A 15,226-nucleotide genomic window follows, 5' to 3' on the forward strand; every position below is an offset into this window, starting at 1 on the left:
GTAAGGTTGCTAGGGTTTTGAGGAGTTATAATTTTTATTTATTTTTTATTTTTTAAATATTGTGCTGATGTGGAAAATTGTGGTGCCAGCAAAAGCTTCGGTTTTATATATATATTAAATATTGTGCTGATGTGGAAAATTGTGGTGCCAGCAAAAGCTTCGGTTTTATATATATATATATATATATATATATATATATAGATTAAATATTGTGCTGATGTGGAAAATTGTGGTGCCAGCAAAAGCTTCGGTTTTATATATATATATATATATAGATTAGAGTTAAGAGAGAACCAAAATCATAAGAAATAGAGTTAAGAGAGAAAAAATTTAGAGTTAAAATAGGGATTTTCCCTCCAAAGAGTATGTTAAAAATATTTCCACACATATATGTAATACTAAAGAATACAAATATTTAAAAAAAAATATATATATATATATATATATATATATATATCTAATAGGCCTCCAATATTGTAAAACTTCTTTACAAATTAGAATATATGATCCTTTCAAATATTATTTTGAACATATATTATAAGTACATAACAAGATTGCAAACATAACAATGATCAAAATCTTTTCAATGACACAAATAATAATAATAAAATTTAACATTCTTTTGTTATATACACTTTTGGTCCTTTAATTATATCTAAACTCTCGATGTAATCAAATATTTCTATAGAGTTGCAAAAAATATGACAATTAAATACCTTATTTTTGCAATTTTTATTTCAGAATACTTTGGAAGCCATTTTATTTTATTTTATTTATCTGTTATTATATCTTTCAATATTTTTTTGTCACAGTATCTAACTCTATGCTTCTGTCTTTCAAGATCAAGCTTGACAAGAATAATGCCTAGAGGCTTTCTCCCCTACGTTTTTGTCTTTCGATTCAATTGGAAATATTTGCTAGGTGTGTTACGAAGTTTTCTCTTCTACACTTCAAAAACAAATTCTACAAATAAACTACATTATTTACTACATCTTGGTAAATAAATAATTGTTTCAAAAAAAATACTCTCAAATTTAACTTCTATAAAATTTTATCATTCATGCCAGATCTCATACTATTCATCTTTTGATCAAATAATCGAATCAATTGATTATTTCCTAAGAAAAGAAAACTATTATTTCCCAACCAAGTTAATATTATACAACATATTAAACCTGATCATTTTATATCACTCTTAGTGTCCGTTTTGGGAACAACTTATTTGGCTTTTTGCTAAAAAATTTTTGCTAAAAGTGCACTAAAAAAATACTTGTACTTTGAAAAAATTTGAAAAAGCGAGAAAATGCGGTAAAAATGAGGTTTTAAAAAATTGTACACAAAATATAAAAGCTAAAAGCTGAGACTAATACAAAACAAGCTCTTAATAACACGATGACAAGTTGATAAATGACACTATCTTTTATTATTGTCAATATCTAATACTGGGCACCCTTTCTAAAAACCTTGGAAATATAATCACGGATTAACATCTTGAACGTTGAGCTCACTTTATTATTTTTATTAGATAAGTCCAGTATCTTACACACAAAAAACCACTAAACATATTTATAAACATATAAAACAATAAACATGTTCATAAACATATAAATAATAATGTTTACTTTAATTAAATAAATATCAAGTTTTGCCAATTTTTTAAAAATAACTTTCATGAAGTTGAAATGTATTAAAAAACAAATATATTACACAAAATAGATGCTATTGGTATTTTTAATGTAATAATTTAGTATTATAAAATGGTGAAAAAAAAAAATTAATATACTTTGATGCCTCCATTGATAGATGAATTTATGGTTCCATCCCTCCTAATAACATTCATTGTGTAGTTAGCTTGTAAGTCCTTGTATTAAATTTTTTAGTAACTTTAGTATCGTCAATTTAAAACAAAAATATTTGTGGGTCATTTATACTAAAAGAATTTGTAATATATATATTATGAAAGTTGGATCCTTATTATAGGTGGATAAACAAATGATGACATGTGTTCCTTTGATAATACATATCACAATGGCACATGCCATCTTTTAGAATGATGCAAGCTTATAACTTCATATGGAAAACAATGATTTGAGCACATCATACATATTTTTTACACATTTTCAATTTATTGCTAATTTATATTCATTTAATTATACAATACATACTTCTAAATAAATGATTGTTTAAATGTGTAATTAAATGCATCACAACAAAGAGAATGTCAAATGTCACATCCCCCTCCCCCCACCTCTCTTATAACCAATATAATTATATCTAATTATAATGTTTTTTTTTTTTGTTTTTTTGCCTTAAAGCATATTTTCACACATAATTGCCAGATTTAACATATAAAATCCTTTAAAATGAGAAAGATATCCTTTTTTTTTTTGGTTCTCTTTGTCTTTTGAAATAAGAAAATAGAAAACAAGATAATTAATTTTCCTCCCATAATTTAGTGTTTCACAATAAAGAATAAAGAAGGCCAAAAGTGGTTTTATTTTACTTTTTTTCACTTTTTTAGTTGTCACTTTCTTTTGAAATTGTGTGTGTGTGTCTACTTTGAGTGTGTGTATATATATTATTGGTAAATATTGATTTATTTATTTTATTGGTTAAGAATGATTAATGTCAGTGTTTTTTATTTTTTGTGTTTAGATTGGTATACTTTAGACTAATCTATAATAGGTTTTGAATGTGTTAAATTTCGAGGCAATTTCAATTTTATTATTCCATTTTTGTAGGTTCAAGATAAACCTTTCTGATAATGATTACAAATTATTTTATTTGTTTTTATTTAGACTCACCATATGATTTAAGATATATACTGTTTCCTTTTTTTTTGGTTATTCACGTTTCATCTTTATATTTGATTTATACTTTTGCTAAGCACTTTATTTATTTTGTTATTTTTTCTAATCAATAAAATAACATTCAATAGCTATATTATTATTTTAATATTCTAAAGTTTATAAAGTGGAACTCTTGGTGAAATTTATAGCATTCAAAGATTGGTTAATGACAATTTACTGTAATGGAAACTATAGTTTACTACTATGTACACAATTTAGATTGGCTTCAAATTTGTAATTGGGTTGTTAATTTTTTTTCTCTTTCCCCTTTTCTATGAAATCTATTTGATAAATTAAAACATATTATTAATTTTTTAAAAATTCAAATTTAACCAAAAATATTTTTTAAAGCATTGTTTTATTTAAAGTAAATATATGTACAATTAATATATCAAAAAAAGGTTAAAGCATATATATACAAAAAAATGTGTGATTAGTGATCTTTGTGTGGCTTTTTGGAGATTTTCAGAGCCCGTTATCTTTGAATTTTATATGCATGAAAAGCTCTGGATGTCTAGTTTCTAATGGTCCTGACCTTATTTGATTTGGAGCTATGGTCGTTGAGATATCACGCTTAGAAGAGAGGTGACGCAAAAGGGAGAAATCCTGAATGTCTTTTCTTGATTAATTCATATCTTTGGTGAGACTTATCTAAGACCTTGTTCTTTAAGATAGTCCGGCCCGCTCATTCCAGTTCTTGCCCAATTGGTACAATTTATTGTGCGAAGTTAAGCAAAAAACTGCCAATTTTCCTAAAAATATAGTGAAGATTTTATTAGAGTTTCGGCATTTTTGTGATATCTCATTTTTTTTAACTCCGATTTTGGCTCATAAACTATCTTTTCTAAGGGAAAAATATGCCCTATGAGATGTTCCAAAATTCAACATGATCCAATGTTCAGGTCAAAAAGTCAACTTTTTGACCATCCCGAGTTAGGGTTTTGGTCATTTTTTTTGTAAAATGGCTTTTTCAAATTTTATGATTTTTTGATTCACTGTTCAAACATGTTATACTTATTTTTACCCATTTTGGCTTTGAAATTCATGATTTTGCACCTTTTTAATTTTTTTTAATTTTTTTTTTGTCTTTGTTTTGACGCATGAATCGGGGCCGAACAAAGTACGGTATCGACAATTGTAAAGAATATGAAAACTAGAAATGATGAACAAAAGGTTCCTCCAAGTACATGTATCTCTCTTCCACCCCCCCCCCCCCCTTGGGGGCCCCCCTATTAGGCATTTATCAAGTCCTAACCCTCTCTTCCTCTAGTTTTTTGCTTTCTCTTGCTCCATTTTTGTTTTTGTACTTTTGGGTTTATTTATCTTTCTTCCGTACATTGAAAACATAATAAACTTTTTCCCCTTTTTCAATATGCTATACGGTTATGATCTATGGCTTTGTATGTATGTTTTAGGGGAAAGAAGATGATATTGTTCGGCTAAGGATTTCTAACTATTCTTAGTTTTTATTTTTGTTGGTGGGAAGTAATGGATTTGATGCTCATTTCATAATTGGGTGTGTTTGTGTGTGAATTAACTGTGTTAGGACATATGTGAATCATGTTAGGAACATATGTGAATCATGTTAGGAACATATGTCAATATAGAATTGACCAATCCTTTGACAAAATGCACTTGTAATTGGGTAGATCTAGGATGTGTTTAATGCTTCAAGGAACAAGGTTTCAAGTTCAAGTATTAAAGCCATGCAAGTTTCTTCAAGAATCAAGTGAAGAAGTGTTGGATTTTAAAGCTCGATAGTTATCTCAACAACTAGTATCTATCGAGGTTTAAAAGACTGTTTAAGCCTGATGCTCAATAGTTGCTCGATAGATAGGGTATCTATCGAGATTTATGAAAATCAATTTTTCAGATCTGATTTCACTCCAATCCGTGTATAGATGTTTGGGCTTTCTTTTCTCACAACCCTAAACATATATAAGGATTGTTTTAAGGGCTTTTACAGCTGATGCACCTCAATGCAAAAGTTTTTCATGAGCATATTGTGAACTGAAGACATATGCCCCAGTTCATCTTTCTATTCAAGAAGCTACTGCGTTTGTACACCATAGTGTTTTGTAACAAAGGAGCTTCATGATCTTCATCATGTGGATGAACTGAAGAACTTTGCAGCCAACATCTTTCTCAAGTTGGTGTGTAAGCTGCTTACTAGTATCCGCACATCGATTGGTTAGTCACGAACTGGGAGCCGTGCATTGAAAATGAGAGATTGTCACTACAGAACAAGTCCAATTGGGTATTGGGGTAAGGGTTCAACTGTAGATTGGTATAAGGTACTAGGATTCCTTTACTTATAACCGCTTGTTGTGATAATAGTGAATTCTCGAGAGTGGTGACCTTAAAATCACTCGATGGGGTTTTTTCCATGTAAGTTTTTCTATTCGTAAATAAATCACCTTGTCAATTTATTTTTTGCTGCATATTAACTTAGTTGGTGATTTTTTTGTGCTACCACGCTTATTGCATGTAAATTGAATTAATTAATTAACTTGGCTAATTAATTGGTTAATTCATCACAAGGGGTGAATGCATTCCTGGCCTATCAATCTGAACAATTGTATTGAAAATTATAGTTGGTCAAATGGAAATTAGTAGTAGGATGCAGTGAATGTCCTACTGCTTTCATTGGTTTCACTAAGTATGCTTCATTTCTATTTCGAAACAAGAGTGAATAAGAGAGGGAAGATTAGTTTTTTTTTAGGGTAAATTACATATTTGATCCCTAACCTTTATACCATATTTCAATTTAGTCCATAACCTTTTAATGTCGTGTCAATTTAGTCCCTAATGTTATATCTTAGATGAAAATTGCTAACATGACAAACGACCAAAATAAAATTTAAGTTTATTGTCTTATCAACGTAAGTTAATTTTTTGTTTTGACCATTAGACACGTCATAAATTTTCATTCAAAAGATATCGTTAGGGACTAAATTGACACAATACTAAAATGTTAGGGATCAAATTGACACAATTGAAAGGTTATGGATCAAATTGAAATATAGTGTATATGATAGGGACCAATTACGTAGTTTACCCCTTTTTTTTATTAATTAACCCCAAAACTCTACATAAGAAGGATATTAACACTCAACTAAAATATCCTTAAGAGGTAACTACTTTAATATAGCTAATTACATGGAGAATCTTGCTTTACTACTTGATGAAGCGAATGTGGCATCTTACTAAGAAGATGGTGGTAGGTGTATAAAAAGTAGAATTTTTATCGTTAATGGTATGAATAAATTGAAAACTTAGTCATGATTTTACCTGATGTAGTAAGCAAGTTGGTATATTTAACAACATACCTTACTTTTTACCTCATATTTATATAACCCTTCCGTGGTTCTAGCCAAAAGCCTTGTAACATGTTGGTATCTCTTAATCTTTCCAATTAAAACATCTAGGTTTTAAATTCCTCTAACCCCGTTTTAACTTTCAAACTAGAATATCATTTCATTCCAAGGTCATATTTGATTTTTATTTGGTTCATCAGGTAGACCTCACTTTTTTCATGAAATTGGAGTCAATTTCTTGGACGAACAATCAATATTAGATTTGGTTAAATTCACGTAATGAATTGATAGTATTTACATCTGGCTATGGGTTGCCCATAAAAGTTCAATTAATTTTCGTTGAATAAAAAAATAAAATAAAAAAACTCTTTGCATATATATTTTTTGTTATTTAATCAGCTCTACTAATTTGTAAGAAACAAAATCTACTGATCTAATATAGTCGAGTTTCTTCTTTCTTCAATAGCATTTTGTAGTGGCCTATAAATCATAGTGTAAATATGCCTCATTCCATTTTGTTTGCAGAATTCATCTGAAGCCTCATACTGATGACTACCTCTATTATTATTCAAGTTCTCAATGGGCCTACCAAATTGCGGTCTATACCTTTTACCTATTTTTTGAATTTCTCTATAAACTAGTATTATACCCGTGTGATGCATGGCTTAATCAAGAATCATGTGTAAATTAATGAAAAAAAAATTATTTTAATTAAAATTAAATAGATAATGAAAATAAAGTAATCTTTTACTCTATTTTTTTTTTTAACAAAGTAACATTTTACTTTAAGTTATATAATGAATGCATACCGTGTAAGATTTAGTTTTTACAAATAAATAAAATCATATATAAGTCTAAAAATAATTGAATGGAATATGGTAGATAACTATGCAACTAATATAAAAGGAGATGCCTAAAAAAATATAAAGAGAGTTTGAAGCATATTTAAGTGGTAACCTTAATGTAATAGTTAAGAATTATGAACAACCCAAATGACTAAACATAAAAAAAAAATAAAAGTAGATAAACTTACATAATAATTGAATTTTTTTTTTTTATATATATATATACAAGATAGAAATTTTACTCTAATCTAATCTAAGTGTATATGTGTATAAAGCTCACTCCTAAAGACTTGAACCCCGGTCTTTGCCCTCCCCCACATCCCACAAGCACTTATACTTATGGAATGACCATCGCGCCAAAGATGCGTAGTGGTGAATGAGGAAGGAAGCACCAAATTTCACCCTATCAAAACAAAATGTGTAAATATATACTTCAAGAAATGTTTTTGAGAAAAACTCAATACCAAGAGTATTGTTTGATCGAGTGTTTCAAAACCTTAAGGAAACTCCCTAAAAAAACATTAAAAAAAAAAATAATAATAACAAAATTAAACAAATAACAAATAACCCTAAAAAATTATAGGTACTTGGACGTTCAAAATATTAATAAAAAAAATCATGAATCTGGCCTTATTATTTATAGTGTCATGAAAATCTAAAAATGAGACTCATTGTATAATAAAACTATAACCATAATTATTCCTATATTTATCCAACAAACAAAATTTCAATCATGGTAAACTTCAACCAATAAACAAAAATTGATAAAAAGTTGTTTCTATTTAAAACAATAATTTTAAGTTGTGAAGAAGTTGATATAAGAAAAAAAAAAGAAGAAATTAAAATTAAAATTCAATACCATAAAATCAAGTTGTTAACGTTAATTACAAATTTTTATTTTCTATTATACCATAAAAACCATGTTGTTAATTAACGTTATTGGCTTTTTATTTGTGTTATCCAAAAATTTGATATTTATCCAAAAAAATTAAATTAAAAAAAAATTTGAAAAAACATAGTTAACAAATTTATTATCAATAACTCCCCTTGTGTATATCCTCCCAATGTAAGTTGTGATGAAGTTGATATATATAAGCCAACAAAGAAGGAGTTTATTTAAAATCAAATCCCATAAAAATCAAGTTGTTAACGTTAATTACAATTTTTTTTTTTTTTTTTTTTATGTTATACCGTAAAAATCATGTTGTTATTAGTTTTTTTTTTTTAATCCAAAATTTTGATATTTATCCAAAAAAATAAATTTTAAAACAAAATATATTTGAAAAAAAGTAGATAACGAATTTATATCATCCCAATGAAAGTGGTTATATATATGTTTTTTTTTTTTACGTGCAATGTAGTAATTAGAAAGAAAAAAAGAAAATTGCTACTTTTTTATAATACACTATACATAAAAAAAAAATAATAATAATAAAATAAGGATTAGATGAATTAGATGAAGAATTTGGATTATAATATACTACACTTAAAAAACAAGGGTTAAATGGATTAGACGAAGAATTTGGATTGTAATCAAATTCAGATTTTTATTAATTTAAAAATTAAAGGAGAAGAAAAATTATATATATTTTTGAAAAATCTAAAAAAATTTCTGCAATTTGGTGAAGCCACTTAGGGCAACCACAGCTTCTAAGTCCAACTTTTATTACATAATATATGATATGATATGATTTATAATCATGTTTGAAGAGTTTGATATGCACATATCCTAAATGTCGATATGAGATTCTAGATTGACATCCTGGTAATGTCAGCTTGGAGGCAAGTAGAGTCTCCATCAATTATAGGATTTTCTAGTAATGATTGACCACCAAATGTGTAATCGATATTATTACCAGCCTAGGGTTAACAGTATGTGAAGTCTCCAACCCTAAATTAAGTAGTACACTATCTACGAACCATTGAAATATATTTGATGGCTCATTTGTATATGGGAAAGGTGTTAGACACACTTGTTTGTATTCATTTAACCACAATTACATATTTTAATTATTTCTTAGATTTTTTGCTCTCCCTGCCGTGGAGTTCTCTCTCTCATGAGGCACGAGGTTTTCTCTCCCTGGACCTAGGTCTAAGGGTATTCTTTTTCTTTTTTTACCATGTCTGTACGTGAGCATGGTGGATGAGGTTATTGATGGCTTGGGGAATATGAAGTTAACATCTGAGGAGGAGGAAATTATTCCTATCTCTGATGAAGGACGATTGGAGGCCATAGAAAGCTGTAGTTTGAGTCTTATCGGGAAATTCCTCACATGCAAACCATTTAATAAAAGAATGGCTAAGATTAATTTGAAAAGAGCATGGGGTTTGGAGGACAGGATGCACATAACTAAGGTAGGGCTGAACCTATTCCAATTCAAGTTCCAATCGGAGTTTGATATGTCTAAAGTTCTTAGTGGGGGTCCTTGGCCGTTTGATAATCAGCTTCTGTTGCTCCAACGGTGGCAGAGAGGGATGACGGTGGGAAACATTAAAATTGAATACGCTTCTCTTTAGGTTCAGACTTAGGGTGCACTGCTTGACATGATCTCTCCTCAAGTGGTGAAGGAAGTTGGGAGTTGGATTGGATTGGTGGAAGAGGTAGAAAGGAAGCAGCATCAGGATGATCTTAATTTTTTTATGAGAGTTTGAGTTGCATTGCCGATAGTGAAACCGATTTGAAGGGGTGCTTTTATTCCTGGTTCAGATGGAGTCCATACCTGAGTTAAATTTAAGTATGAAAGATTATCCATGTTTTTCCATTACTGTGGCATGCTCAGTCATGATGTCAAGCATTGTGCCTCACACTTTGCAATAGTTAAGAATGGTGGAGAAGTAGACTATTAGTATGGGGATTTCTTACGTGCAATGGGGGGTCGGCCACACTTCTCACCAAATAAAAACGCAGGTCCAAGTGTTGATGGGATCAGATTTCAGGGGATTTGAAGAACGATGGGACCAGTCCGATGGGAAAGTTGCATGGTGAAATGGCGACGGAAGGGATGAGGGATGGAAACCCTAGTACGATGGATGGGGGAGAATCCGAGAATTTAGGGTTTCAGCCTAAATTTCAATAACTTGATAATGCTAATAGTGCAAGTGCAAGATTCATGGATGAGGGAAATTATGAGAGCATGCCAACGAGGCAGAAATTTCAAGAGTCCAATTCAGTGCAAAGGGAAGATATTACCACAAGGACAGTTGGACTACAAATAAACATGGATGAGGGGCTGAAAGACACGTTGTATGGAGAGAATTTCGATCTAGAAACTAGTACTATGGACCAAGAATCGAGTCTGCATGATTTTAGACTCACAAAGCCCAAATCCACTTGGACTAAAATTATCCGAATGGATTTTGGGCTTAGTGAGATTTCTAAGGCCTTTAAGTTGCCTACATTTGGGAAAAGAAATTTAAAGCCTAATGTAGGAGAGGGGATAGAGGCAGATTTTGAAGCGTGGAAAAAGGGGATAACATGATAATGATTTTGATGATATATCGACGGGGGTGGAGATCCATCCTTGCCAGGAGCAATGAGGATCTTAAGTTGGAACTGTCAAGGACTTGGGAACCCTTGGACAGGTCGTAGCCTTCACAAATTGGTGATGGAACAAGCTCCCACTGTGTATTTTCTTATGGAGACATGCTTGGATAAGGAGGGATTTAATAAACTTTAAAGTAACTTACAGTACTAGAATAAAGTAATAGTCAAACATTTGGACTCGGGTGGTGGAATAGCTCTTTTATGGAAGAATGATATCAATATGGAAGTTGTTAATTACATTGCCAATCATGTTTTGGCAAAGGTAACAGAAGAAGATGGTTTTGTGTGGTACTTGACCGGGTTTTATGGGTGGCCGAATGCACAACCAAAATTTAAATCATGGAAGTTACTGGCACACTTAAAGAATTTTGTGGATGGTCCATGGTTATGTGTAGGGGATTTTAATGCTATTTTGAATGCTTCAAAGAAATTAAGCATAAGGCAGCCACAATCAAGTCAGATTAATGAATTTCGAGAATACAAAGTTGCAGCTTGATAGAGTTGTTGCCTCAAAGGTATGGAGGGAGAAATTCCAAATGATTACAGTGGTACACCTCCCTTCTCATGCTTTGGATCACTTACCTATTACTGTTCAGGTTTAGACATTTAGTCGCCAACAGAGGAGGCTTGATAGGTGCTTCAAGTTTGAGGAAAATTGGCTACTTTGGGATAATTGTGAGGAGTTTATCCAAGGGGCATGGAATAAGTCAGGTTGTAGGGAGATCGGTCTGGCAGCAATTAAGGAAAAAATTAGGGCATGTGGGGTGGATTTAAAAGCATGGGAAGCATCTAAGGCTGAACCTGAAGTGGAGGCAATTAAGCAGCTACAAAACCGCCTTGAGAGATTAAATAAGCCTAATTGTACTGATGCAAGTTAGGCCGAGTATTTGGAGGTGAGCAAAAAATTGGATGATCTTTTGATAAAGCAGGAGATTTATTAGGCACAACGATCAAGAGTGGCTTGGCTTAAGCATGGGGATGCAACACAAAGGCGTAGAAGAAACCATATCAAGGGGATTAAGAATTCATAGGAACATTGGGTGGAGGAGGTAGAGGATATTGCAAAGGTAGCAATTGATTACTTTGATAATCTATTTAGTGTAGGTTCATGTGATCAAATGGAGGAGTGTTTGGAATCTGTTTCGGTAAAGGTGACATCTGAGATGCAGAATTTTCTGTCTTGTGATTTTACTACTAAGGAGATTAAAATAGCGGTGTTCCAGATGGGACCCACGAAAGCACTGGCCTTGATGGTATGAATGCTTTATTTTATCAAAAATTCTAGCATGTTATGGGTGATGTTGTTGTTAATGCTGTTTTAGAATTTTTAAATGATGGGATTATGTTGCCTGCTTTAAACCATACTAATATTGTGCTTATACCTAAAGTTAAAAATCTGGAGAAGATGTCAGATTTTAGTCCAATAGTCTTTGTAATGTTATCTATAAGATTATCTCCAAAGTTCTTGCAAACAAGCTTAAACAAGTTCTTCCCGAAATTATATCCCCTACTCAGAGTGCTTTTGTACCGGGTCGCCTAATTACAGATAATGTTCTGGTGGCTTACTCTGCATACTATGCATTCTAGGAAGAAGGGTAAGACAGGTTCTTTGGCTTTGAAGTTAGATGTCAGCAAAGCATATAACCTGGTGGAAAGGCCTTTTTTTACATAGTATCATGCAAAGATTGGGCTTTCCTGAAAAATGGATTGATAGAGTGATGAGTTGTGTTACTACTTCATCCTTGTCTATTTTAATTAATGGGAAACCCTATGGTAATGTGCTTCCTTCTAGAGGAATTCGACAAGGAGATCCTATTTCAGCATATTTATTTTTGTTGTGTAAAGGGCTTTACTTCTTTACTGACAAAGGTAGAAAATGAAGCAAGAATTCATGGAGTATTCATTTGCAGAGGGGCACCGAAAGTTTCTAATTTATTATTTGCATATGATTCATTATTGTTCTACAGGGCTACAACAAATGAAGTGGAGACCATTTCAGAGATCCTTCAGACATTTGCAATTGCATCGGTGTAGTGCATCAACTTGGAGAAATCCTCAGTCTATTTTAGTAGCAACACATTTGCTGATCAGAAGCAAGATATACAGAGAATATTGGGGGTGTAGGAGGTGAGTAGATTTGATTCATATCTGGGGCTGCCAACTTTGATAGGCCAAACTAGATACCATACCTTCTCGTACTTGAAGGATAGAATCTGGAAAAAGTTGTAGGGCTTGAAGGGTATGATGTTATCTAAGGCGGGTAAAGAGGTGCTTATTAAAGTGGTGGCTCAGTCTATTCCCACCTATAACATGAGTATATTTCAACTCCCTATGAAACTTTGTGATGAACTTGGTGTGATGTGTACTAAGTTTTGGTGGGGTCGGGTTGGGAATGCAAGGAAAATTCACTAGAAAAGTTGGGAAAGGTTGATGCTCTTGAAGAAAGATGGTGGAATGGGTTTTCGGGATCTAAGGGCTTTTAATTTAGCTATGTTGGCTAAGCAAGGGTAGAGGTTGCTGCATGATACTAATTCATTAGTGTACAAGTGCTTGAAAGCAAGGTATTTTCCAAGAACTCATTTTCTTGAGTCCAAGGTGTCCCCTAATTGTTCATGTGTATGGAAGAGTATTATGGTGGCCATGCCTACTTTAAAATCGGGTTGTTGTTGGAGGGTTGGAAGTGGGCATTCAATCTGGGTTTTGGGGGATAAATGGATTCCTAATTATCCTACAAAGTCTATTATTCATTCGGCCAAGGAGGATGTCAGGGATGCTTTGGTTTCAGACCTAATAAACCAAGAGCTACATTTGTGGACTGATTGGATTATGGAGATGTTTGATAAGGAAGATGCTGAAGCCATATGTAGAATTCCTTTAAGTAGACGGTATGTGGATGATTCTATACTCTGGCTGCCTAATAAGAAGGGATTGTTCACTGTCAAGTCTGCTTAGAAGGTTTCTAGGGAGCTGATGCGAAGAGAGAATGTGGCCAAGAGCTCTGGTGGTTGTGCTGGGAAGAGGATTTGGGCTGCTCTATGGAAACTTAAAATCCCAAACAAAGTGAAGGTGTTTGCCTGGAGAGCTTGCAATGATATTCTACCAACGAAGATGAATCTTGTTAACCGAAGGATTATCGCTGATGCTGCTTGTCCGATTTGTACCAGGTTTCCAGAGACAACTGTGCATGTGCTTTGGGATTGTGATGCTGATCAGGATGTGTGGGCAGGTAGCTTGAAATTGCTGCAGAGAGGAAAACATGGGCTGCTTGATATGTTCCAGCTGATGGAGTATTTAATGGAGCAATTGGCATGGGAAGATTTAGAGTTGATGGTAGTTCAGGCATGGCTGATCTGGACTCAGTGGAATAGAGTGATACACGGTGGGAGATTTCATGATCCAGGTTGGCTAAACAAAAGAGCAATGGAATATTTAGAGGACTATCAGGCTATACAGAATCAGTTCGATGTAGACCAGGTGCAGCAGCCAAGTCGGGATTCATGGAAGCCTCTTCCATCTTCGGTTTATAAATTAAATTTCGATGTCGCTGTGTTCTTTGGTTTGGATAGGACCAGGTTTGGAGCAGTGGTTAGAAATGACAAAGGGGAAGTTATGGCTGCAATGTTAGCCAAGGGTCCACCGGTTTTTTGCAGTGAAGAAGCGGAGTTCCTTGCATGTCGAAAGGCAATTGAATTTGCCACGGATGTTGGTTTTTCTGAATTCATTGTTGAAGGTGATAATAGTTCAGTCATGCAAGCTATTTCTTCTCCGAATAAAGATGAGTCGTTGATGGGTAATGTGGTAGGTGACATCCAGCAGATGCTAAGAGGACTGTATTGGGTGAATGTGGAGTTTACATGAAGGGGAGGAAACAAAGTGGCTCATGTGTTAGCTCAATATGCAAAAAATATAATAGATGATATGCATTGGGAGGAAGATTTACCTCCTTAGCTAGGGAAGCTTTGTATCATGATGCAAACATTATTGGTTAATTGAATGCAGATTTTTCTTTCAAAAAAAAAAAAAAAAAATTCATGAAAGAATTTTTGGATAATTGTAAATAATGATATGCTCAAAAAATGATGACATTAGTTATTTTGCAACATCATTATCTTATTATTTTGTTTTTTGGATCATGCAGGAGACCCATACGATGGTCTAAAGTTTAGAGGCCTCCAAGGCTTGCCATTTTTGCTTTATCTTATTATTATTTTTTTTTTTTGGGTAAACAATCTAACTTTTAGTTGAAAATAAGCTATATTTTAGTGTTTGTTTCAATAGAAAACTTTATGTCAACATAGCTTCCGCATTTTCTTGTGTTTGGTAGTATTACCCAAAAAAAAAAAAAAAAGGATTAAATGAAAACTACCTTTTATCTTTCATTACTTAGTTTGGCATAAGATAGAGTTGTTTTCCATTAAAATTTTCTAGGAAAAAAAAAAAAAAAAAACTCTAATCTCATGTGAAACTAAATAAGGAAAGTTAAGATATAGTTTTTCAATTTATTTTAAGATTGCTATCAAACGTAAGAAAATAAAATAGTATTTCTAGAAAACACTTTTTGAAAAATATTTCATTTTTTAGAAAATGATAATGTAAAAGCAAAAAGATCGTGGGATTGAGATGTTTCATTGCTATACATTACCTTTTGGTGACAAAATTTTTTCTCACCAA

General features: G+C 32.2%; 1 protein-coding gene across 1 annotated transcript; it reads left to right on the forward strand.

Moving 5' to 3' along the window:
• Positions 1-13,525: 13,525 nt before the first annotated feature.
• Positions 13,526-14,413, forward strand: LOC126728403 (uncharacterized). Its single transcript, XM_050434228.1, has one exon. It carries the CDS (start codon positions 13,526-13,528, stop codon positions 14,411-14,413), a length of 888 nt encoding a protein of 295 aa, XP_050290185.1.
• Positions 14,414-15,226: the final 813 nt, after the last annotated feature.

This window comes from Quercus robur, chromosome 5 (assembly GCF_932294415.1).
Source record: "Quercus robur chromosome 5, dhQueRobu3.1, whole genome shotgun sequence".
Lineage (NCBI taxonomy): Eukaryota > Viridiplantae > Streptophyta > Magnoliopsida > Fagales > Fagaceae > Quercus > Quercus robur.

What these genes read in the sequence shown, in the direction of transcription:
- LOC126728403 (XM_050434228.1), top strand. Translation starts at nt 13,526, where the DNA reads ATGCGAAGAGAGAATGTGGCCAAGAGCTCTGGTGGTTGTGCTGGGAAG.